Source organism: Coregonus clupeaformis, chromosome 3, assembly GCF_020615455.1.
Source record: "Coregonus clupeaformis isolate EN_2021a chromosome 3, ASM2061545v1, whole genome shotgun sequence".
Classification (NCBI taxonomy): Eukaryota; Metazoa; Chordata; class Actinopteri; order Salmoniformes; family Salmonidae; genus Coregonus; species Coregonus clupeaformis.
The window spans coordinates 5,589,774-5,613,865 of record NC_059194.1 but is presented as its reverse complement, the minus strand read 5'-3'; the positions used below and the strand labels follow the sequence as shown (position 1 = coordinate 5,613,865).

Here is a 24,092-nt window from a genome sequence, read left to right as displayed (position 1 = left end):
AATTCTGCAGAGGTCTCTTCTTTTAGAATCAAAGTGGACTTCAAACAAAGTACACTAAAAGCTTTCGCATTGGAAGCAGTGACACAGGAAACGACAAGTTTCACATTTGCAGCCTGTGAAGGAATTGTCCATTTTAACTGATGATTTATGACATCCCAGCCGGCCAAACCCTCCCCTGCCTTGGACGACGCCCATCCTCATGTGTTGTGTCCTGTTCTCTCCTTTCAGGAACCAATAACATTGATGTCACTGTGGTCATCCAATCAAATCAAACCAAGAAGCTACTACCTATGAAGCTAGCGCCAGTGTTTTGTTTATATGGTTAATCTATTAATGGGATAATGTTCTTCATATCTACAGCTGCTTCGTACAGCTACTTCTTGCTAAATGAACGGGATGTTTATTCTGAGAAGCGTATCATATCATATGAAACATCCTCTAACCTCCAGCCTCTGCATCTGGTCCTTCCCCAGCAGATCCCTCACTTCTTCATTGTAAATCTCCAGATAAGAGACACGAACCAAGAACCTGCGGATAAGAGGAAAGATATTTATTTCAAATCAACCTCAAACTGAGATACTGTGAGCAGCAAGCATGTCAAAAACAGTGCCTGTCTTTTTTCTTGAAGGCCTAAGCGTTTTCTGTTTACATTGACTCCAACCAGTGTCTTAACCAGTGTCTTAACCAGTGTCTTAACCAGTGTTTGTTTGAGGCCTTTTGCTCCCCTAGGGGTTGAAAGGAATAAGTCAGTCTTATCATGTTGCATCAAACAATTGCCTGGCAATGAACCAGTGTTGTTGTATTGTTTTGCCTGTTCGTGTTAATGTCCTTACCGGGTGTCGCCCTCTGCTTTGGCGATGTGTCCGAACACATGAGCGAAGGAGTTGGGGATTATTCCTCGGAGCTCTGGTACTGCCCTCACTCCCTCCATGGTGAACGTCTTTCCTGTCCCTGTCTGTCCGTACGCAAAGATGGTCCCTGGAGAAAACACAGGCTCAGTATTAAAACATTTAGAGGCGGTTTCCCAGGCAGCCTAGTCCTGGGACTAAAAAACTCAATGGTCAATCTCTACTAGGCTCAATCTGTGTCCGGGAAACCGCCCCTGAATGGTGGGTGAAACAGCAAAACTCCTAATCTGAATACATACTCTTACAGCACACATAACTAAATCTGAATGTAGGCTACCACTTATAAACTATGGGGCCTATGCTGAAAGGGAATTCACAAAAGCTATCTGATAATAGGCCTCTCAGTGTCAGTCAACAGCTTTTTACCACCTGAGGAACATTGCCAAGGTGCGGCCGTTTCTCTCTCAGGCTGATACAGAGAGACTCATCCATGCTTTTATTACAAGCAGGCTTGACTACTGTAATGCTCTCCTGTTTGGTCTACCCAAGAAAGCCATTGGTCAACTGCAAAACATACAGAATGCTACAGCATGGTACTGACTAAGACCAGACGGAGAGCACACATTACACCGGTTTTAAGGTCTCTGCACTGGCTGCCTGTGAGTTTTATAATTGAGTTTAAGATTCTTCTATTGGTTCAATCCACAATTGTGCACCCCAATACATGTCAGACATGCTTTTCAGTTATGTACCCAGTAGGTCCCTCAGGTCCTCTGGCACTGGCCTTTTAACTATCCCAAAGCCTAGAGGCATGGACCAAGAAGCATGGAGAGGCAGCCTTTAGTTATTATGCCCCCAGCCTCTGGAATAGCCTGCCAAAGAACCTGAGGGGGGCCGAAACTGAGTACATATTTAAAAGAGATCTTAAAACACATTTTTAGCTTTGCTTTTCCTCTGGGTGCTTTTTTGTCATTCTGTTTGTCATTCTTTTGTTTTTTTATCTTGTTTGTTGTGTAGTAAATATTTCAGTTTTTGTTTCCATTGTTTTTTTTTCTCCTGGAAAGCAAGTTGCATTGCATGTCTGAAATGTGTTGTAGAAATAAAGCTTGATTTGATCAAATGCAATTGTGTAGTCAGCAACAGTGAATGGACAGATAATTTAAAATCCTCTCTCCACTTACCATTGTAACCCTCTAATACTGAGTCTATGATGGGGCGGGCTGTCAGATTGTAAACGTCCAGCTGTTTGCTGTCTGGTCCGAACACTGTGTCAAATGTGAAAGTCTTGGGCGGTTCGTGGGTGGTCTCTAATTTGTTGACGGTTATGGTCCCTCGGTTCTCATCCACACTGACGGCCTGCTTGTGGCCCATACTCCTCTCCTTCTGGTTTAGCGGGCGACATCGCACAACCACTTTGACGTTGTCCATGACCTCCGGCTTGTCAGATTTGTCCACCTTGTTGCTCTGCAAGGCAGGAATAACTACTAATGATGCCAGCCACCTAGTAGCTACATGATTTCAGAGCCGATGCCTCATGTAATGCAATATGAAAACACCACTCATAGCTAACATCATCAATCTCACCACAGCAAAGGAAGACATATTAAACTGGCTGGCTAGCTATAATGAATCCAGTTAGCAAGCTAACATTACCGTACAGCTAGCGTTAGTTAGATAGTTAGCTAATTAACTGTAAAGATAGTTGAAAGAGCTAGTTGCTAGTTCAACGTATGGCCAATCAATACTTGCGGGCACGTAGCTAACTTGATAGTTAGTTGGCTAGCTAATCTGCAATGTATTCCACGCAAACGCTTTCTGTTGCTAGGCAAGCAAGCTAGCTAATGTTAGCATGTCAACTAACCAGCTTCTGCGTCGCTATGCACAACGAATACAACTTATTAACACAATAACTTGGCTAACTACATGCCCTTGCTGCATCCTGGTTTTAACGTATATGGCTGCATATCTATCAAATATAATGACACTTTCTAAAACAGGTTGAAAATAGCATTAGCTAGCTAACTCATTCAAAACCCCAAGACGAAGCTAGCTAGCTAAGCTAACGTTAGCCTCATATCATTCAGGGTGGAGGAAGGGTGGAACCCCTCTGAAAACACAAAAACAGAGAAATACAAAGGGCCGACTTACCGGCATTTTAAGACTTCAGTTTTGATGTTTAAATTATATGAGACAATAGCAAAAGCTTTTGGATGATTTGATGGTAGTGTTTATCTTATCAAAAATGATTTAAATGCCAACGCAGTGCCCATTTCATCAGTGGCCAACTACCTCCGATGCTGATAACATTGTCAAGCCTGGACGAATTGAATCTGCGGCCGCGCAGTAGAATGATGAGGTGGGGTAGTGTACACTAGAGTACAGTAGAGATGGCATCGCTATATAGGTGGAGGTAAAATACCTATCTCACTATGTTTGATTTAATGAACAACAATAATGTTAGTTGAAAAAAGGCGGATGATACAGAATAAATGAAAAACAGAACAGGGGATCATGATCCATGCTACAGCCAATAAAATGTGTATTTTAGCTACAATGTCATACATTATTTATTTTCAACACTCACAAAGTAAAGAGCAGAGAAGTAGAATTTCTTAGAGGACACATGTGTATGTGTTCTCTGAAAAGTCTTCAAAGTGCAGGACAGAACACATACCATAGGTGTGCAGTTATTTAGCAAAAGCAGGTTAAGAATGTAACAAATGCATGCTATAGTTGACAGAAGCATTGTTTATTACCACTTTATGATCATCACTTTTGCATATATTTTGCCTTTGGTAAGAGGGCTGTTATTTTTATGGCAAATCTATACTTTGTGGGCTTTGCAAAGGCACTGACTAGTGTGTCTAATAGCTCTTGAATAAAGAGATCACTAATTATTTATACAAAACATTGATCGGAGGTGGGTTTGTGCAACTGGGATTGGTAATAATAACTGGGATTGGTAATAATAACTGGGATTGGTAATAATAACTGTATACAGTAGGTCTATGCAACTCTCATGCTTCTGCACATCAAAATATACACAAATATATCTCCAAACCTCATAGTTATCTATCTAGTTTAAAACGGGTCCAAGGAATCTCAAGGGGGGAAAAATACACTACATGACCAAAAATATGTGGACACCTGCTCATCTTATTCCAAAATCATGGGCATTAATATGGAGTTGGTCCCCCCTTTGCTGCTATAACAGCCTCCACTCTTCTGGGAAGGCTTTCCACTAGATGTTGGAACATTGCTGCGGGGACTTGCTTCCATTCAGCCACAAGAGCATTAGTGAGGTCGGGAACTGATGTTGGCCAATTAAGCCTGGCTCGCATTCGGCGTTCCAATTCATCCCAAAGGTGTTCGATGGGGTTGAGGTCAGGGCTCTGTGCAGACCAGTCATGTTCTTCCACACCGATCTCGACAAACCATTTCTGTATGGACCTCACTTTGTGCACGGGGGCATGGTCTTGCTAAAAACAGGTAAGGGCCTTCCCCAAACTTTTGCCACAAAGTTGGAAGCACAGGATCATCTAGAATGTCATTGTATGATGTAGCGTTAAGATTTCCCTTCACTGGCCCGAACCATGAAAAAAAGCCGCAGACCATTATTCCTCCTCCACCAAACTTTACAGTTGCCACTATGCATTGGGGCAGGTAGCGTTCTCCTGGCATCCGCCAAACCCAGATCTGTCCGTCGGACTGCCAGATTGTGAAGCGTGATTCATCACTCCAGAGAACGTTTCCACTGCTCCAGAGTCCAATAGTGGCGAGCTTTACACCACTCCAGCCGACACTTGGCATTGCACATGGTGATCTTAGGCTTGTGTGCGGCTGCTCGGCCATGGAAACCCACTTCATGAAGCTCCCGACAAACAGTTATTGTGCTGACGTTGCTTCCAGAGGCAGTTTGGAAGTTGCTAGTGAGTGTTGCAACCGAGGACAGACGATTTTTACACGCCACGTGCTTCAGCACTCGGCGGTCCCGTTCTGTGAGCTTGTGTTGCCTACCATTTCACGGCTGAGCCGTTGTTGCTCCTAGACATTTCCACTTCACAATAACAGCACTTACAGTTGACCGGGGCAGCTCTAGCAGGGCAGAAATTTGACGAACTGACTTGTTGGAAAGGTGGCATCCATGACGGTGCCAAATTGAAATTCACTGAGCTCTTCAGTAAGGCCATTCTACTGCCAATTTTTGTCTGAGATTGCATGGCTTTGTGCTCGATTTTATACACCTGTCAGCATGGGTGTGGCTGAAATAGCCAAATCCACTAATTTGAAGGGGTGTCCACATACTTTATATATAGTGTATCCTTTGTATTTGGTCATTATATGGCAGTATAATAATCTATTATTTTCAACACACAGATAAAGTACACACACACACACAGATTGGGCATCTCATTTGGCAGTGTCAACACATGGAGATCCATAGAAATAGAACAGCTAGAATGGACATTCCTTTTCAAGTCAACGTTACATGATGGGGTGTGGCGGCGGCCATATTGAGTGTACCCATGAGCGTACTATCAAAATTGTCGCGTCTAGGGAGCTTTCCCATTCTAGTCATTCTATTTCTATGTGGAAAAACACACGTAATAATATAATAATAACTAAACACTACAGGCAGTCAGCTGAACCGGTCTAAGAACTGAAGAACACTGCTATGGAAGAGGCCTGTGTGGCCACTGCTCTCCTGGGTGAGAAGAACCCGTCCGTCGGGCCGATGTCTGTGGAGCAGGACAGGCTCACCCTGCATCAGGCTCATCTCTGACTCCATCTGGGCCTGGTAGGACGTCGCTACTCTGTGTCTGAGGGGGATGAGTGGAATAGAGAAAGAGATTTTCTATCTAACACATAACATAATATATGCCATTTAGCAGACGCTTTTATTCAAAGCGACTTACAGTCATGCATGCATACATTTTACGTATGGGGGGACCCTTGGCAATGTAATCGAGCCACAGAGGACCCCCATCACATACAGAATACAGAAATCCTACTTCCTGAAGCCAGACACTAGGCAGGTCAGTTTGTGAAAGAAGAGGTGCTGGTTACTCTCATCACAGATCACAGCTGCCCCCATAACCATTACAATGTCAACATTGGTATATCTATCTCCCTTTCCTGTAGCGTTGATGTGTACTGTAATTTGAACAAAACTCACTGTACCTGGTAGGGCTGCTGGACTGTATTGATGCTGATGGTGCTGATGATGATGATGATGAAGATGATGTAGGTTTCTGATTGGAAGTCAGAACATCTGAGGGGTTTGTCTCCAGACCTTTCCTAAGAACAGGAGCCTTGCCTTCTTTCAGTATGATCCCAGGCCCGTCTCGCCCCAGGGTGAGTGATGGAGCCCAGACCTCCAGGGGAGGGGGACCAGGGCGGGCACTGGAGGGGGGCTGGCTACCCGAGGGCAGGGAGGTGATCCTGGGCTGTGGTGGAGGGGAATCAGGCTGGGTCAGGAACCGCACTGACTTGGTGGGCTGAGGGATACAACACATACACAATGTTGACATTATGATACAGCAGTGGAACAGGAACGAAGATGATTGATGCTGGATATAGCAGACAGTGGAAGTCAGCATGTGCTATGTGAAAGAGTTCATGGTAAGAGAGAATTTCACAATAAAGACAAAACTGAAATAGAAGTCAAAGTAGACATGAAGCCAGTCAACTATCCAACCAAGCTACTTAATAAGATCTAGAAGGCAGGTGTGTGTGTGTTACCTTCTCTGTGTTGTCCTTGAGGGCGTCTGGTCTCACTAGGATGGAGTGGATGGAGTGCTGACCATTTGATGCTGCTTGCCTTGTCTCCAACACCTGCCTATCAAATGCCTCTCTGGCAGCGGTGTCTCTGTCCTTCATAGAACCACCACTAGAGGGCGCCGGTCCCTCAGACATCCAAGCCAGAGATCTGTTGTGATTGGGAAGGATGCTAATGTGTTGTTTCTTCCTGAGCAGAGCAGGGGAATAGCCAGGGGCCTGGATGTGGCTAAAGTTCTGGCTGTGAGAATGGGACTGAGAATGGGGCTGAACGCCTGAGGTGGCACTGGTGGTGTGGGGGTAGTGGTTACAGCGCTGGGATGAGTTCTGGGATGAGCTCTGACTGTGGGTCTGGGTCTGGGATTGAAAGGCTGAGCTGGAGGAGATGGTGGTGTGGGGGTTGTGGTTTCCCCGCTGAGATGAGCCTGAGAGGACATGAAACAGACTTTGAAATCACTCAAAATGGATCCTTGTCAAATCAAACCAATCTAATTTCCACTGCACTGTTCTGGGTTCCATATTGTGATTACAGGTTTACTATCTCTGACTGGTCAATACTGCATAATGTTAGGATAATAACCAACTGTGGAACTATCCAACAGTTGAAAATTGAACTTTGTAGAGTTACGAACTTCCTCCACTCAAACCTCTGTGTGAACGATGGAAGACCTTCCTCACTGTGTCCCATCCCTCCGAGCCCACCCCGTGGGACTGTCTCGCGGCGCCGCCTGATGACATCACAGGCTGCGTGGCCATGGATGCGGACTGCTGTGGAACCCGTTGTCCAGTAGAGTAGCTAGTTTCATCAGAGTTGACCCTGTGGAGAGCTAGGACCACCGCTGGGGTCTTGGAGGACGAGGAGGTTCTTTTTCCAGGGACTGTACCAAGGCCTGCCATCACTGGCTTGGACTCCAAGAGCGTGGCAGAGGTTCTGTGGCAGGCAGGGAATAGATAGATATTGCTGTCAAAATCAATAAATGAGGTGTCCATGACACAAATGAAAGTCAAAAAGATGGAACCACTGTAAGAGAGTAGTCACTGATGACACCCACATCGCATAACAGAAAGGCTGATCCTCCCAATAATTATATAAAACCACAACATTACAATCCGAATAACAATTGTCACTTGAAACCGGCAGAAATAGCTCTCCCGCCTACCTGAGGACAGGTGTGACGTAGTTGCCGGGCAGGATTCCCACTTTGCCCGTCCGTAGAGAGAGGCCTCGGAGCCAGCCCTCCTTAAACTTCCCATACACCCCCACCATCTCCCCCTTCCTCAGCTCCAGTTCCTCAGAACGACAGGGCTTGTAGGAGTACAGAGCAGCACACCTGAAGAACAGATTACATGTTAGGTTACCTCAAACTCACATATAGATGACAAATTCCATATCAGCTCATGTTTTACAAAATGGTGGCTCGGGACCTTTCTAAGTCATGTATGATTAATAGTGTTGCACCACGGTTACTCCAGTGTTATGCTACACCATTCTGGTGTTACTACTTTGGTTATTACTGTTTTCCTTCAGTGTTGCTCCAGGGCTACCACTATGTTACTACTCTATTACCCCAGTGTTACGCCAGTGTTACCCCAGTGTTACGCCAGTGTTACGCCAGTGTTACCCCAGTGTTATCCCAGTGTTACCCCAGTGTTACGCCAGTGTTACGCCAGTGTTACGCCAGTGTTACCCCAGTGTTACCCCAGTGTTACGCCAGTGTTACCTCAGTGTTACCCCAGTGTTACGCCAGTGTTACCCCAGTATTACGCCAGTGTTACGCCAGTGTTATCCCAGTGTAACCCCAGTGTTACACCAGTGTTACGCCAGTGTTACGCCAGTGTTACCCCAGTGTCACGCCAGTGTTACCCCAGTGTTACGCCAGTGTTACCCCAGTGTCACGCCAGTGTTACCCCAGTGTTACGCCAGTGTTACCCCAGTGTTACGCCAGTGTTACGCCAGTGTTACCCCAGTGTCACGCCAGTGTTACCCCAGTGTTACGCCAGTGTTACCCCAGTGTTACGCCAGTGTTACGCCAGTGTTACCCCAGTGTTACGCCAGTGTTACGCCAGTGTTACGCAAGTGTTACCCCAGTGTTACCCCAGTGTTACCCCAGTGTTACGCCAGTGTTACGCCAGTGTTACCCCAGTGTTACCCCAGTGTTACCCCAGTGTTACCCCAGTGTTACGCCAGTGTTACCCCAGTGTTACACCAGTGTTACGCCAGTGTTACGCCAGTGTTACGCCAGTGTTACCCCAGTGTTACGCCAGTGTTACCCCAGTGTTACGCCAGTGTTACGCCAGTGTTACCCCAGTGTTACGCCAGTGTTACGACAGTGTTACGCAAGTGTTACCCCAGTGTTACCCCAGTGTTACCCCAGTGTTACGCCAGTGTTACGCCAGTGTTACCCCAGTGTTACGCCAGTGTTACCCCAGTGTTACCCCAGTGTTACGCCAGTGTTACGCCAGTGTTACCCCAGTGTTACCCCAGTGTTACCCCAGTGTTACCCCAGTGTTACCCCAGTGTTACGCCAGTGTTACTCACACGCTGACGGAGTTCATGGGTGGCGGACTGCTTGGTGTCAGCGGAGTTTGTTACTACCATGTTACTACTGTATTACTCTAGAGTTACTACTATGTTACTACTATGTTACTCTGCTGTGTAGAGGACAGATTGGTGTCAGCAGAGGCTGTTACTCATATGTTATTCCTATGTTACTACCATGTTACTCCAGTGTTACTCACACACTGATGGAAAGCTGCTGAGTGGAGGACTGTTTGGTGTCAGCAGAGGCTGAGGGGGTCTGGGGGTTGATCAGAGCCATGGTGATGGTGGGAGGAGTTTCACCACTACTCATCTTCCTCACAGCCTATAGACAGAGAGGAGGAGGAGGAGGAGGAAGACCAGGATGTAAATATGTATACTGCCATAGTGTTTTTCCTCTCACCCTATATAGAGAGGAAGACCAAGATATCAAAGAGTAAAGTCGGAGAAGATATCATGTAAACTGACCTGTTAAAGACAGAGGAAGACCAAGATATTCTCATGTTACATGTGAAAGGTCATTTTATGTGGTATAAATGAGACAGCAGACAAAGCAGGAAAGAGCGAAGGAAACAGGAAGATGGACGGACATAATCCTGTTTGATTTAAAATATGGATATGAATGAAGGTAATGGGGTAAATCCATTTGAATTCAATCACACTGACAGCATCCCTTTCGATTTTAAACAAAACATTCCATACGTTTGCCCATGGATGAAGAGGTCAGAAAGTGACTTTTTCAAAAAGATTGAAAAAGACATAAAAAGATAGTCCGCTATGGCCACTTCTTTGCATGCTAGAATCTCAATTATTAAAATGAATGTCCTCCCTCGTATCAATTTGATGACTTCCATGTTACAACTGCCTCCTCCTATAGACTACTGGTCTAAACTTGACTCTGTCATAAACAAGTTCATTTGGAGGAGAAAGAGACCCCAGATGAAATATGCAACACTACGGAGAACTAAAGCATCAGGTGGACTTGCAGTTCCAAATCTAAAATATGATCACCTATCATTCCAAATGAATTTCCTGAAGACCTGGTTAAACCCAGAGAGTAGAAGTCAATAATTTCTCCAATTAGATTACAAGATGTATTCTTTTCTGGATTGACTCCTAAAAAATTTGCATTATTGTTTGGAGCCTTTATAGCGTACTCAGTAAATGTGTGGAAAGCTACAGAGAATAATATGAGATTAATCTGAAATGGCATTCATACTCTCCAATATGGAGTAATAAATCATTCTTAGCATGTAAGAAACCATTTCTATCAGATTCTTGGTCTAAGAAGGGTATTTATACTTTCAAAGACATATTCAATGTGAAATGACTCATCAATTTCCAGGAAATCCACCAGTGTTTTAATGTCATTATTTTGTCTTTAACTTCAGCTCCGCCTATCCATGCGAGCCTATGGGGTCCCGTGGGGAGCAGAATTAGCAGTACACCCATTGGTCAAACTTCTAACGGACAGACGCCCCTCAAAAGGAGTTGTTTCTGACATCTATAGTCAATTAATTCTAGCAGCACAAAAACCATTAACTCTATCCACTGTATGGGAAAAATATTTAACACTTGCTGACAGACAAATAAATTGGGAGACAGCATGGAAAAATATATCATCTAGAAACCCCAATCACCAACTAATTAATTAATAAAATGTGTCATAGAACCTATCGAACACCACAAAAAAGACATCACATGGGTATTAGTCCATCGCCATTATGTGAGTTCTGCACCACAGCGGACCTTGGTACTTTTCAGCATGTGCTGTGGAAATGCCTGGGGGTGGTTGAATTCTGGGGGAAAGTCAACGATGTCATCTCTGTACTTATAGATAAAATAATGCCATTAGATCCAAACTGTTTGTAAGCTTTTAAATTATTATTTGTGTTTTTTATTTAACCTTTATTTAACTAGGCAAGTCAGTTAAGAACAAATTCTTATTTACAATGACGGCCTACACCGGCCAAACCTCCCCTAACCCGGCCGACGCTGGGCCAATTGTGCGCCGCCCAATCACGGCCGGATTGTGATACAGCCTGGAATCGAACCAGGGTCTGTAGTGACGTCTCTAGCACTGAGATGCAGTGCCTTAGACCGCTGCGCCACTCAGGAGCCCTAATTATATCAATCTCAACCATTTATATTTTCCAGTTATGACGACATGGACGTCTCATGGTATGGTGGGGTAGGCTAAATGGGTCAACTTTGAGCACCTTTATCTCTTGAATGTTTTTGCATTCAGGTCCAAAAAGTCACTTTTCAGCACTTCTACAATGGGCAAATATGCATGGAAGGTTTCATTCAAATCTAAAGGGGATTTACCCCATACTGTAAATACCAGGTGAACCCCATACTTACCCCATACCGTAGATACCAGGTGAACCCCATACTTACCCCATACCGTAGATACCAGGTGAACCCCATACTTACCCCATACTGTAGATACCAGGTGAACCCCATACTTACCCCATACTGTAGATACCAGGTGAACCCCATACTGTAGATACCAGGTGAACCCCATACTGTAGATACCAGGTGAACCCTATACTGTAGATACCAGGTGAACCCCATACTTACCCCATACTGTAGATACCAGGTGAACCCCATACTGTAGATACCAGGTGAACCCCATACTGTAGATACCAGGTGAACCCCATACTTACCCGATACTGTAGATACCAGGTGAACCCCATACTTACCCCATACTGTAGATACCAGGTGATGAAGTAGCAGGTTGTGGCCCAAATGGTACCCTATTCCCTATGTAGTGCACTACTGGTCAAAAATAGTGCACTATATGGGGAATAGGGTGCCATTTGGGCCACACACTCAGTGTTTCACCTGGTATCTACAGTATGGGGTAAGTATGGGGTTCACCTGGTAAGCCACTGTAATTGTTATTTCATGCTGCGAACAGCAAAAAATGCTGATGCTCTTAGCAATGGTCTTAGCAATGGTCTTAGCCAGCAGAGCTCCTTTCTGCCCTCAACCAGTCTCTTCACTATAAATAATGATTCATTTGCTATGAAATACAGTACAGAGGAACTCTGAAGAAGAAATAGTGTGCCTAGTCTGCCTACCGCGCAACAGAAGGGGCCTTTTTAACTAAACATCTCTACTTCACGAGAACTACAGAGAGCTGAAAAGGTCTGTGAGTCAGGTTTAGTGTGGAGTCAGTACTGACAACCTGAGGTGCGTCTCCCAACGGGTCAGACCACAGACCACAGCCTTCAGGATAATGGTACTTCGTTACCTAACCAAGCCACTCAAAATAGATGTTGACTCATTTGCAGAGGCATCCTATCACTCACTCACATTATGCTAGTAACGACGTTAATGTTGTCGTTCTCATTGCGTTGCCTAGGAATCTACGGTAATCTCAGAGTGGGTGTGTTGACATTATGGTGATACTGTTAGACAATCAGGCATGGAGCTATTTACGACTACATGCGAGACAACATTATTAACGCAGTAATGTTGGCCTCAGGTTGTTTGAGGGGTTAAGGACTCACAGTGGAGTCATGTAGTGTAACTCCTACCTATAACCTCAGGCACTCTCACTCTCTCTTTCTATGTCTCTCAAATTTGAATTCCAATATAGGATTTTTATGAACATTGAGTCCAATTCTCAATTTTAAAGGCCGCTAGGAGAAGTCAGTAAGGCCAGTTGTTGAGCGTGATATTATCAGATTCAACATTTATTGTGGAATGGAAATGTATCTTTGGCCTTATAAGGCATGTGGCTCACACAGCAAACAGACAGAAAACAGAAAAACACCAGTTAATCTCTCTCTTTCTCAAACACACACACACAAGGCAGCTTTATGTTCACACTGTACATTTACATTATTTAGCAGACGCTCTTATCCAGAGCGACTTACAGTTAGTGAGTGCATAATTATTTTTTTTATACTGGCTCCCCGTGGGAATCGAACCCACAAACTACCCTGAACTCTAGCATGTCAACAACACATCACTTCAGACTCTCAGAACTGGCTGTTTTAAGCAGGATGTCAACGACACATCACTTCAGACTCTCAGAACTGGCTGTTCTAAGCAGGATGTCAACGACACATCACTTCAGACTCTCAGAACTGTCTGTTTTAACCAGAAATGAAAAAAAAAACACATTACTTCAAACTCTAGGAAATGGCTGTTCTAACCAGGACGTCAACAACATCAATTCAGACGCTCGAAGCCTGTTGTGTCAAGTGCTGTGTTGTGCAGCATTCTAATAATGAGAGAGAGAGAGAGAGAGAGAGAGAGAGAGAGAGAGAGAGAGAGAGAGAGAGAGAGAGAGAGAGAGAGAGAGAGAGAGAGAGAGAGAGAGAGAGAGAGCAGTTCTATGATAACCACTGCCTTTTAAATATCTTATGATGTTTAGCATTTTGGTTTGTTTTTCTTCATTCCAAAGACACAAAACAAGCAGTGAATCTCAGCACTGTATATTCTCATTCCTGCTCTCCTCCCCTCCTGTTGTTGTGGTTATTTCTAAAACATCTCACTCCTACCTTCAACCTCACACTACCCTCTTACTTCCCCTCCTCTCCCTCTCCTCCTCCTCCTCCTCCTCCTCTCCTCTCCTGTTGTAATGGTTTGTGGTTCACAGTGTAGTCACTCTGTAAACACTACATAGCGGAGTTCCAGACCCACGCTATTAGCATCACACCTCCAGAAGCACAGCATGGTAGGGTGTTCCTACAATCTCACCACTTGTTAGAATCTCATACCATCTCCAGCAACACAACAAGTAAACTGTTAGCAGCAGGTAACTTCTTAGCAACTGTTAAACTGTTAGTGACTGTTAGCACAGATCTGTTTGTTTGTACTTCATTAGCCAACTCCTATTTCGTTGTTTGTCATCCCAAACATGTCTGGCACTCACCAATCAGATATGGCAAAGAAACAGGACAAATAAACTGTTCTCCACAGACAGCCTCATAGCATTTTATATCCATTGTTGACATGTTGATAATGTTGACAGAACGTGGTTCTCTGATTATGAAGCCCGTACTGTATAACGTTAACTTAAAGCTCTACAAATAAACAGCAATGTTAAAGATTATTTTACTTCATTTACATCATTACTGCCTTACTTCCTACAATCCCACCATCAACATCATGACATCAGAACTTAGTGCTGAGGTGGGAAGAAAACACACATAACATATACAACCTCCCTCTGTTTAGCGGGGACAGAGGGAGGGAGGGAGGGAGGGAGGGAGGGGAGGGAGGGAGGGAGGGAGGGAGGGAGGGAGGTTAGGGAGGGAGGGAGGGAGGGAGGGAGGGAGGGAGGGAGGGAGGGAGGGCATGCAGGACCAGGCTTGTCTGCTATTATTGGCACAGCGATGTGAAAGAGTGTTACCTGCTCAGTGAAGAGGAAGGAGCTCTCAGGCAGATAAAAGAGAGGGAGATGGGAGAGAGAGAACGAGAGAGACGGAGAGACAAAGACAGAAAGAGAGAGAGGGGGATCGGGAACGAGAGAGAAAGAGAGAACAGAAAGAGAGACGAGGGGTTCTGTTATATAACTGACTCTACAGAGTGACTCACCATCATCATCATCATGTGAGGGATCAACAGAGAGATAGAGGGGCGCTCTGGACCGCCCTCATCAACATGATTCTCTCCCTCCCTGATGTGTATAATTGCAGGGTAGAGCAATGACGATTCAATTTAATCAAACTCATTATCTTAAAGGGTAGGTCAGCTGGCAACAGTCACAGAAGTAGGGTGCAGGGCTTTTACTCACATATATGCCTAAATATTTTGCTGTGCGACCTGGAATTTTGTATTTAGGAGTACCAGGGCGCCTAGAAGAATTAAGGATGCTAGCTTCAATACCTAAAATATATTTTCATTGTGCTCCTGAATTCCTTTGTGTGTGCCTACATTTTTCATTTTAGGCACAGACGTGCTCCTTGTAAAAAAAGGTCAGTGTAGAGCCCTGAGGTTGGTTTGAAATTAAATCTCTGCAGAGGCGTTTTTGTGTTGGTAAGGCTGGCATAGCACTAGCTTCAGAATAACCTGCTTTTTAAATGACTTTGACTAGACAGCATAGTGTATAGTTACGGTCAAAAGTTTTGAGAATGACACAAGTATTGGTCTTCACAAAAGTTCGCTGCTTCAGTGTTATGAGATATTTTTTGTCAGATGTTACTATGGTATACTGAAGTATAATTACAAGCATTCCATAAGTGTCAAAGGCTTTTGTTGACAATTACATTAAGTTTATGCAAAGAGTCAATATTTGCAGCGTTGACCCTTCTTTTTCAAGACCTCTGCAATCCGCCCTGGCATGCTGTCAATTAACTTCTGGGCCACATCCTGACTGATGGCAGCCCATTCTTGCATAATCAATGCTTGGAGTTTGTCAGAATTTGTGGGTTTTTGTTTGTTCACCCGCCTCTTGAGGATTGACCACACGTTCTCTATGGGATTAAGGTCTGGGGAGTTTCCTGGCCATGGACCCTAAATGTCGATGTTTTGTTCCCCGAGCCACTTAGTTATCACTTTTGCCTTATGGCAAGGTGCTCCATCATGCTGGAAAAGGCATTGGTCGTCACCAAACTGTTCTTGGATGGTTGGGAGAAGTTGCTCTCGGAGGATGTGTTGGTACCATTCTTTATTCATGGCTGTGTTCTTAGGCAAAATTGTGAGTGAGCCCACTCCCTTGGCTGAGAAGCAACCCCACACATGAATGGTCTCAGGATGCTTTACTGTTGGCTTGACACAGGACTGATGGTAGCGCTCACCTTGTCTTCTCCGGACAAGGTGTTTTCCGGATGCCCCAAACAATCGGAAAGGGGATTCATCAGAGAAAATGACTTTACCCCAGTCCTCAGCAGTCCAATCCCTGTACCTTTCGCAGAATATCAGTCTGTCCCTGATGTTTTTCCTGGAGAGAAGTGGCTTCTTTGCTGCCCTTCTTGACACCAGGCCATCCTCCAAAAGTCTTCACCTCACTGTGCGTGCAGATGCAATCACACCTGTCTGCTGCCATTCCTGAGCAAGCTCTGCACTGGTGGTGCCCCGATCCCGCAGCTGAATCAACTTTAGGAGTCGGTCCTGGCGCTTGCTGGACTTTCTTGGGTGCCCTATACACGCCTTCTTCACAACAATTGAACCTCTCTCCTTGAAGTTCTTGATGATCCGATAAATGGTTGATTTAGGTGCAATCTTACTAGCAGCAATATCCTTGCCTGTGAAGCCCTTTTTGTGCAAAGCAATGATGACGGCGCATGTTTCCTTGCAGGTAACCATGGTTAACAGAGGAAGAACAATGATTTCAAGCACCACCCTCCTTTTAAAGCTTCCAGTCTGTTATTCTAACTCAATCAGCATGACAGAGTGATCTCCAGCCCTGTCCTCGTCAACACTCTCACCTGTGTTAATGAGAGAATCACTGACATGATGGCAGCTGGTCCTTTTGTGGCAGGGCTGAAATGCAGTGGAAATGTGTTTTTTGGGGGATTAAATTCATTTTCATTACAAAGAGGGACTTTGCAATTAATTGCAATTCATCTGATCACTCTTCATGACATTCTGGAGTATATGCAAATTGCCATCATCAAAACTGAGGCAGCAGACTTTGTGAAAATTAGTATTTGTGTCATTCTCAAAACTTTTGACCACGACTGTAGTTGTACAGTATAATTTGGGGTTAAAGGTATAGGATTCATTTCTTTATCTGGGACCAGGCACAACATAACATACAGTAGGTACTGCACCTGAGTTAGCATAGCTGCATAGCTAATGCTTTATCAGCAGTCCAGATGATATGTTTATGGTACATTAAGTAAGTCAAGGTTGTTGTCTCCTCAATCTCTTCTCAGATACACCTCGTTGAGCACCCTTCCTGTCTGTGGCTCCATTCCAAATTGCACCCTACATAGTGCACTGCTTTTGACCAGAGCCCTGGTCTATATAGGGAATAGGGTCCCATTTTGGACACAGGTATATTCTATCTCCCAGGCCAGACCACAGCAGGAGCATGCTATGCCCTTTCAGACTGCTAATCATCAGCTTCAGGGAAGCCTGGCCTCCTGGGGGCTTCCCTGCTGTTTCCTATAGACTCCCCTCCATCTTTCACTACCTCCATTCATCCATCTCTCCTTCACTATCTCCATCTTTCACTCCCTCCATCCATCCATCTCTCCCTCTATCGTTCACTACCTCCATCCATCTCTCCTTCACTCCCTCTATCGTTCACTACCTCCATCCATCTCTCCTTCACTCCCTCCATCTTTCACTACCTCCATCCATCCTTCCTTCACTCCCTCTATCGTTCACTACCTCCATCCATCTCTCCTTCACTCCCTCCATCTTTAACCACTTCCATCCATCTCTCCTTCACTCCCTCCATCGTTCACTACCTCCATCCATCTCTCCTTCACTCCCTCTATCGTTCTACTCCTCCTCCATCTCTCCTTCACTCCCTCTATCGTTCACTACCTCCATCCATCTCTCCTTCACTCCCTCTATCGTTCACTACCTCCTCCATCTCTCCTTCACTCCCTCTATCGTTCACTACCTCCATCCATCTCTCCTTCACTCCCTCTATCGTTCACTACCTCCATCCATCTCTCCTTCACTCCCTCTATCGTTCACTACCTCCATCCATCTCTCCTTCACTCCCTCTATCGTTCACTACCTCCATCCATCTCCCTTCACTCCCTCTATCGTTCACTACCTCCATCCATCTCTCCTTCACTCCCTCTATCGTTCACTACCTCCATCCATCTCTCCTTCACTCCCTCTATCGTTCACTACCTCCATCCATCTCTCCTTCACTCCCTCTATCGTTCACTACCTCCATCCATCTCTCCTTCACTCCCTCTATCGTTCACTACCTCCATCCATCCATCTCTCCTTCACTCCCTCTATCGTTCACTACCTCCATCCATCTCTCCTTCACTCCCTCTATCGTTCACTACCTCCATCCATCTCTCCTTCACTCCCTCTATCGTTCACTACCTCCATCCATCCATCTCTCCTTCACTCCCTCCATCTTTCACTACCTCCATCCATCCATCTCTTCTTCACTCCCTCTATCGTTCACTACCTCCATCCATCTCTCCTTCACTCCCTCCATCTTTCACTACCTCCATCCATCTCTCCTTCACTCCCTCTATCGTTCACTACCTCCATCCATCTCTCCTTCACTCCCTCTATCGTTCACTACCTCCATCCATCTCTCCTTCACTCCCTCTATCGTTCACTACCTCCCTCCATCTCTCCTTCACTCCCTCTATCGTTCACTACCTCCATCCATCATCTCTCCTTCACTCCCTCTATCGTTTCACTACCTCCATCCATCTCTCCTTCACTCCCTCTATCGTTCACTACCTCCATCCTCCATCTCTCCTTCACTCCCTCTATCGTTCCCACTACCTCCATCTCTCTCCTTCACTCCCTCTATCGTTCACTCCTCACTCCTTCCTCCTCCATCCATCTCTCCTTCACTCCCTCTATCGTTTCACTACCTCCATCCATCTCTCCTTCACTCCCTCTATCGTTCACTACCTCCATCCATCTCTCTCCTTCACTCCCTCTATCGTTTCACTACCTCCATCCATCTTCTCCTTCACTCCCTCTATCGTTCACTACCTCCATCCATCTCTCCTTCACTCCCTCTATCGTTCACTACCTCCATCCATCCTCTCCTTCACTCCCTCTATCGATCACTACCTCCATCCCTCCTTCACTCCCTCTATCGTTCACTACCTCCATCCATCTCTCCTTCACTCCCTCTATCTTTCACTACCTCCATCCATCTCTCCTTCACTCCCTCTATCGTTCACTACCTCCATCCATCTCTCCTTCACTCCCTCTATCGTTCACTACCTCCATCCATCTCTCCTTCACTCCCTCTATCGTTCACTACCTCCATCCATCCATCTCTCCTTCACTCCCTCTATCGTTCACTACCTCCATCCATCTCTCCTTCACTCCCTCTATCGTTCACTACCTCCCTCCATCTCTCCTTCACTCCCTCTATCGTTCACTACCTCCATCCATCTCTCCTTCACTCCCTCTATCGTTCACTACCTCCATCCATCTCTCCTTCACTCCCTCTATCGTTCACTACCTCCATCCATCTCTCCTTCACTCCCTCTATCGTTCACTACCTCCATCCATCCTCTCTCCTTCACTCCCTCTATCGTTCACTACCTCCATACATCTCTCCTTCACTCCCTCTATCGTTCACTACCTCCATCCATCTCTCCTTCACTCCCTCTATCGTTCACTACCTCCATCCATCCATCTCTCCTTCACTCCCTCTATCGTTCACTACCTCATCCATCTCTCCTTCACTCCCTCTATCGTTCACTACCTCCCTCCATCTCTCCTTCACTCCCTCTATCGTTCACTACCTCCATCCATCTCTCCTTCATCCCTCTTTTCTCCTCCTTCCCTCCCTCTATCGTTCACTACCTCCATCCATCTCTCCTTCACTCCCTCTATCGATTCTACCCTCCATCCCTCCTTCACTCCCTCTATCATCATCTCCTTCACTCCCTCCGTCCACTATCCATCTCTCCTTCACTCCCTCTATCGTTCACTACCTCCATCCATCTCTCCTTCACTCCCTCCATCGTTTCACTACCTCCATCCATCCATCTCTCCTTCACTCCCTCTATCGTTCCTCCCTCCATCCATCTCTCCTTCACTCCTTCATACCTCCTCCATCTCTTCACTCCTCTATCGTTCACTACCTCCATCCATCTCTCCTTCACTCCCTCTATCGTTCACTACCTCCATCCATCTCTCCTTCACTCCCTCTATCGTTCACTACCTCCCATCCATCTCTCCTTCACTCCCTCTATCGTTCACTACCTCCTCCATCTCTCCTTCACTCCCTCTATCGTTCACTACCTCCCTCCATCTCTCCTTCACTCCCTCTATCGTTCACTACCTCCATCCATCTCTCCTTCACTCCCTCTATCGTTCACTACCTCCATCCATCTCTCCTTCACTCCCTCTATCGTTTCACTACCTCCCTCCATCTCTCCTTCACTCCCTCTATCTTCACTACCTCCATCCATCTCTCCTTCACTCCCTCTATCGTTCACTACCTCCATCCATCTCTCCTTCACTCCCTCTATCGTTTCACTACTCCATCCATCTCTCCTTCACTCCCTCTATCGTTCACTACCTCCATCCATCTCTCCTTCACTCCCTCTATCTTTCACTACCTCCATCCATCTCTCCTTCACTCCCTCTATCGTTCACTACCTCCATCCATCTCTCCTTCACTCCTCTATCGTTCACTACCTCCATCCATCCCTCCTTCACTCCCTCTATCGTTCACTACCTCCATCCATCTCTCCTTCACTCCCTCTATCGTTTCACTACCTCCATCTCTCCTTCACTCCCTCTATCGTTCTCATACCTCCATCATTCTTCTTTCCATCCCTCTCCTTCACTCCCTCTATCGTTTTACTACCTCCATCCATCTCTCCTTCACTCCTCTATCGTTCACTACCTCCATCCCCATCTCTCCTTCACTCCCTCTCTCGTTCACTACCTCCCATCCATCTCTCCTTCACTCCCTCTATCGTTCACTACCTCCATCCATCTCTCCTTCACTCCCTCTATCGTTCACTACCTCCCTCCATCTCTCCTTCACTCCCTCTATCGTTCACTACCTCCCTCCATCTCTCCTTCACTCCCTCTATCGTTCACTACCTCCATCAATCTCTCCTTCACTCCCTCTATCGTTCACTACCTCCATCCATCTCTCCTTCACTCCCTCTATCGTTCACTACCTCCATCCATCCATCTCTCCTTCACTCCCTCTATCATTCACTACCTCCCTCCATCTCTCCTTCACTCCCTCTATCGTTCACTACCTCCATCCATCTCTCCTTCACTCCCTCTATCGTTCACTACCTCCATCCATCTCTCCTTCACTCCCTCTATCGTTCACTACCTCATCCATCTCTCCTTCACTCCCTCCATCTTTCACTACCTCCATCCATCTCTCCTTCACTCCCTCTATCGTTCACTACCTCCCGCCATCTCTCCTTCACTCCCTCTATCGTTCACTACCTCCCTCCATCCCTCCTTCACTCCCTCTATCGTTCACTACCTCCATCCATCTCTCCTTCACTCCTCTATCGTTCACTACCTCCTCCATCTCTCCTTCACTCCCTCTATCGTTCTACTACCTCCATATCTCCTTCCTCCCTCTATCGTTCACTACCTCCATCCCTCTCCTTCACTCCCTCTATCGTTCACTACCTCCATCCATCTCTCCTTCACTCCCTCTATCGTTTCACTACCTCCATCCATCTCTCCTTCACTCCCTCTATCGTTCACTACCCTCCATCCATTCTCCTTCACTCCCTCTATCGTTCACTACCTCCATCCATCTCTCCTTCACTCCTCTATCGTTCACTACCTCCCTCCATCTCTCCTTCACTCCCTCTATCGTTCACTACCTCCATCCATCTCTCCTTCACTCCCTCTATCGTTCACTACCTCCCTCCATCTCTCCTTCACTCCCTCTATCGTTCACTACCTCCATCCATCTCTCCTTACGTTCACTACCTCCATCATCTCTCCTTCACTCCCTCTATCGTTTCACTACCTCCATCCATCTCTCCTTCACTCCCTCTATCGTTCACTACCTCCATCCATCTCTCCTTCACTCCCTCTATCGTTCACTACCTCCATCCATCTCTCCTTCACTCCCTCTATCGTTCACTACCTCCATCCATCTCTCCTTCACTCCCTCTATCGTTCACTACCTCCCGCCATCTCTCCTTCACTCCCTCTATCGTTCACTACCTCCCTCCATCCCTCCTTCACTCCCTCTATCGTTCACTACCTCCATCCATCTCTCCTTCACTCCCTCTATCGTTCACTACCTCCATCTCTCCTTCACTCCCTCTATCGTTCACTACCTCCATATCTCCTTCACTCCCTCTATCGTTCACTACCTCCATCCATCTCTCCTTCACTCCCTCCATCTTTCACTCCCTCCATCTTTCACTACCTCCATCCATCTCTCCTTCACTCCCTCTATCGTTCACTACCTCCATCCATCTCTCCTTCACTCCCTCTATCGTTCACTACCTCCATCCATCTCTCCTTCACTCCCTCTATCGTTCACTACCTCCCTCCATCTCTCCTTCACTCCCTCTATCGTTCACTACCTCCCTCCATCTCTCCTTCACTCCCTTTATCGTTCACTACCTCCATCAGTCTCTCCTTCACTCCCTCTATAGTTCAATACCTCCATCCATCTCTCCTTCACTCCCTCTATCATTCACTACCTCCCTCCATCTCTCCTTCACTCCCTCTATCGTTCACTACCTCCCTCCATCTCTCCTTCACTCCCTCTATCGTTTCACTACCTCCATCCATCTCTCCTTCACTCCCTCTATCGTTCACTACCTCCTCCATCCATCTCTCCTTCACTCCCTCTATCGTTCACTACCTCCCTCCATCTCTCCTTCACTCCCTCCATCTTTCACTACCTCCCTCCATCTCTCCTTCACTCCCTTTATCGTTCACTACCTCCATCTCCATCTCTCCTTCACTCCCTCTATCGTTCACTACCTCCTCCATCTCTCCTTCACTCCTCTATCGTTCACTACCTCCCTCCATCTCTCCTTCACTCCCTCTATCGTTCACTACCTCCATCCATCTCTCCTTCACTCCCTCTATCGTTCCACTACCTCCATCTATATCTCCTTCACTCCCTCTATCGTTCCACTACCTCCATCATCTCCTTCACTCCCTCTATCGTTTCTCTACCTCCATCCATCTCTCCTTCACTCCCTCTATCTTTCACTACCTCCTCCATCCATCTCTCCTTCACTCCCTCTCGTTCACTCCCCTCCCTCCATCTCTCCTTCACTCCCTCTATCGTTTCACTACCTCCCTCCATCTCTCCTTCACTCCCTCTATCGTTTCACTACCTCCTCCATCTCTCCTTCCTCCCTCTATCGTTCACTACCTCCCTCAATCTCTCCTTCACTCTCTATCGTTCACTACCTCCATCCATCTCTCCTTCACTCCCTCTATCGTTTCACTACCTCCATCCATCTCTCCTTCACTCCCTCTATCATTCACTCCTCCCTCCATCTCTCCTTCACTCCCTCTATCGTTCACTACCTCCATCCATCTCTCCTTCACTCCCTCTATCGTTCACTACCTCCATCCATCTCTCCTTCACTCCCTCTATCGTTCACTACCTCCTCCATCTCTCCTTCACTCCCTCTATCGTTACTACCTCCATCCATCTCTCCTTCACTCCCTCTATCGTTCACTACCTCCATCCATCTCTCCTTCACTCCCTCTATCGTTCACTACCTCCTCCATCTCTCCTTCACTCCCTCTATCGTTTCCTACCTCCATCCATCTCTCCTTCACTCCCTCTATCGTTCACTACCTCCCTCCATCTCTCCTTCACTCCCTCTATCGTTCACCACCTCCATCCATCTCTCCTTCACTCCCTCTATCGTTCACTACCTCATCCATCTCTCCTTCACTCCCTCCATCTTTCCTCCTCCATCCGTCTCTCCTTCACTCCCTCTATCGTTCACTATCCTCCATCCATCTCTCCTTCCTCCCTCTATCATTTACTACCTCCATCCATCTCTCCTTCACTCCCTCTATCGTTCACTACCTCCATCCATCTCTCCTTCACTCCCTCTATCGTTCACTACCTCCCATCCATCTCTCCTTCACTCCCTCTATCGTTCACTACCTCCCTCCATCTCTCCTTCACTCCCTCTATCGTTTCACTACCTCCATCCATCTCTCCTTCACTCCCTCTATCGTTTCACTACCTCCTCCATCTCTCCTTCACTCCCTCTATCGTTCACTACCTCCATCCATCTCTCCTTCACTCCCTCTATCGTTCACTACCTCCCTCCATCTCTCCTTCACTCCCTCTATCGTTCACTACC

At 46.3% G+C, this 24,092-nt stretch overlaps 2 protein-coding genes across 7 annotated transcripts in view; both read right to left on the bottom strand.

Moving 5' to 3' along the window:
- Nucleotides 1-3,180, bottom strand: part of LOC121539108 (kinesin-like protein KIF3A) — a 29,320-nt gene extending 26,140 nt beyond the window's left edge. For all 5 annotated transcript variants that reach the window (XM_041847369.2, XM_041847375.2, XM_041847384.2 and 2 more), the window contains exons 1-4: nucleotides 2,997-3,180; nucleotides 2,030-2,312; nucleotides 834-978; nucleotides 444-528 (exon numbers count right to left, since the gene is read on the bottom strand). In XM_041847369.2, coding sequence (XP_041703303.1) covers nucleotides 444-528; nucleotides 834-978; nucleotides 2,030-2,312; nucleotides 2,997-3,002 — 519 coding nt within the window. In that variant the 5' untranslated portion in view covers nucleotides 3,003-3,180. The remainder of the gene's footprint in view (nucleotides 1-443; nucleotides 529-833; nucleotides 979-2,029; nucleotides 2,313-2,996) is intronic.
- Nucleotides 3,181-5,087: 1,907 nt separating this feature from the next.
- LOC121539099 (E3 ubiquitin-protein ligase SH3RF1-like) overlaps nucleotides 5,088-24,092 on the bottom strand; it is an 80,326-nt gene continuing 61,321 nt past the window's right edge. For both annotated transcript variants that reach the window (XM_041847348.2, XM_041847356.2), the window contains 6 exons: nucleotides 9,366-9,490; nucleotides 7,787-7,957; nucleotides 7,274-7,557; nucleotides 6,591-7,051; nucleotides 6,030-6,346; nucleotides 5,088-5,668 (listed from right to left, as the gene is read on the bottom strand). In XM_041847348.2, coding sequence (XP_041703282.2) covers nucleotides 5,488-5,668; nucleotides 6,030-6,346; nucleotides 6,591-7,051; nucleotides 7,274-7,557; nucleotides 7,787-7,957; nucleotides 9,366-9,490 — 1,539 coding nt within the window. In that variant the 3' untranslated portion in view covers nucleotides 5,088-5,487. The remainder of the gene's footprint in view (nucleotides 5,669-6,029; nucleotides 6,347-6,590; nucleotides 7,052-7,273; nucleotides 7,558-7,786; nucleotides 7,958-9,365; nucleotides 9,491-24,092) is intronic.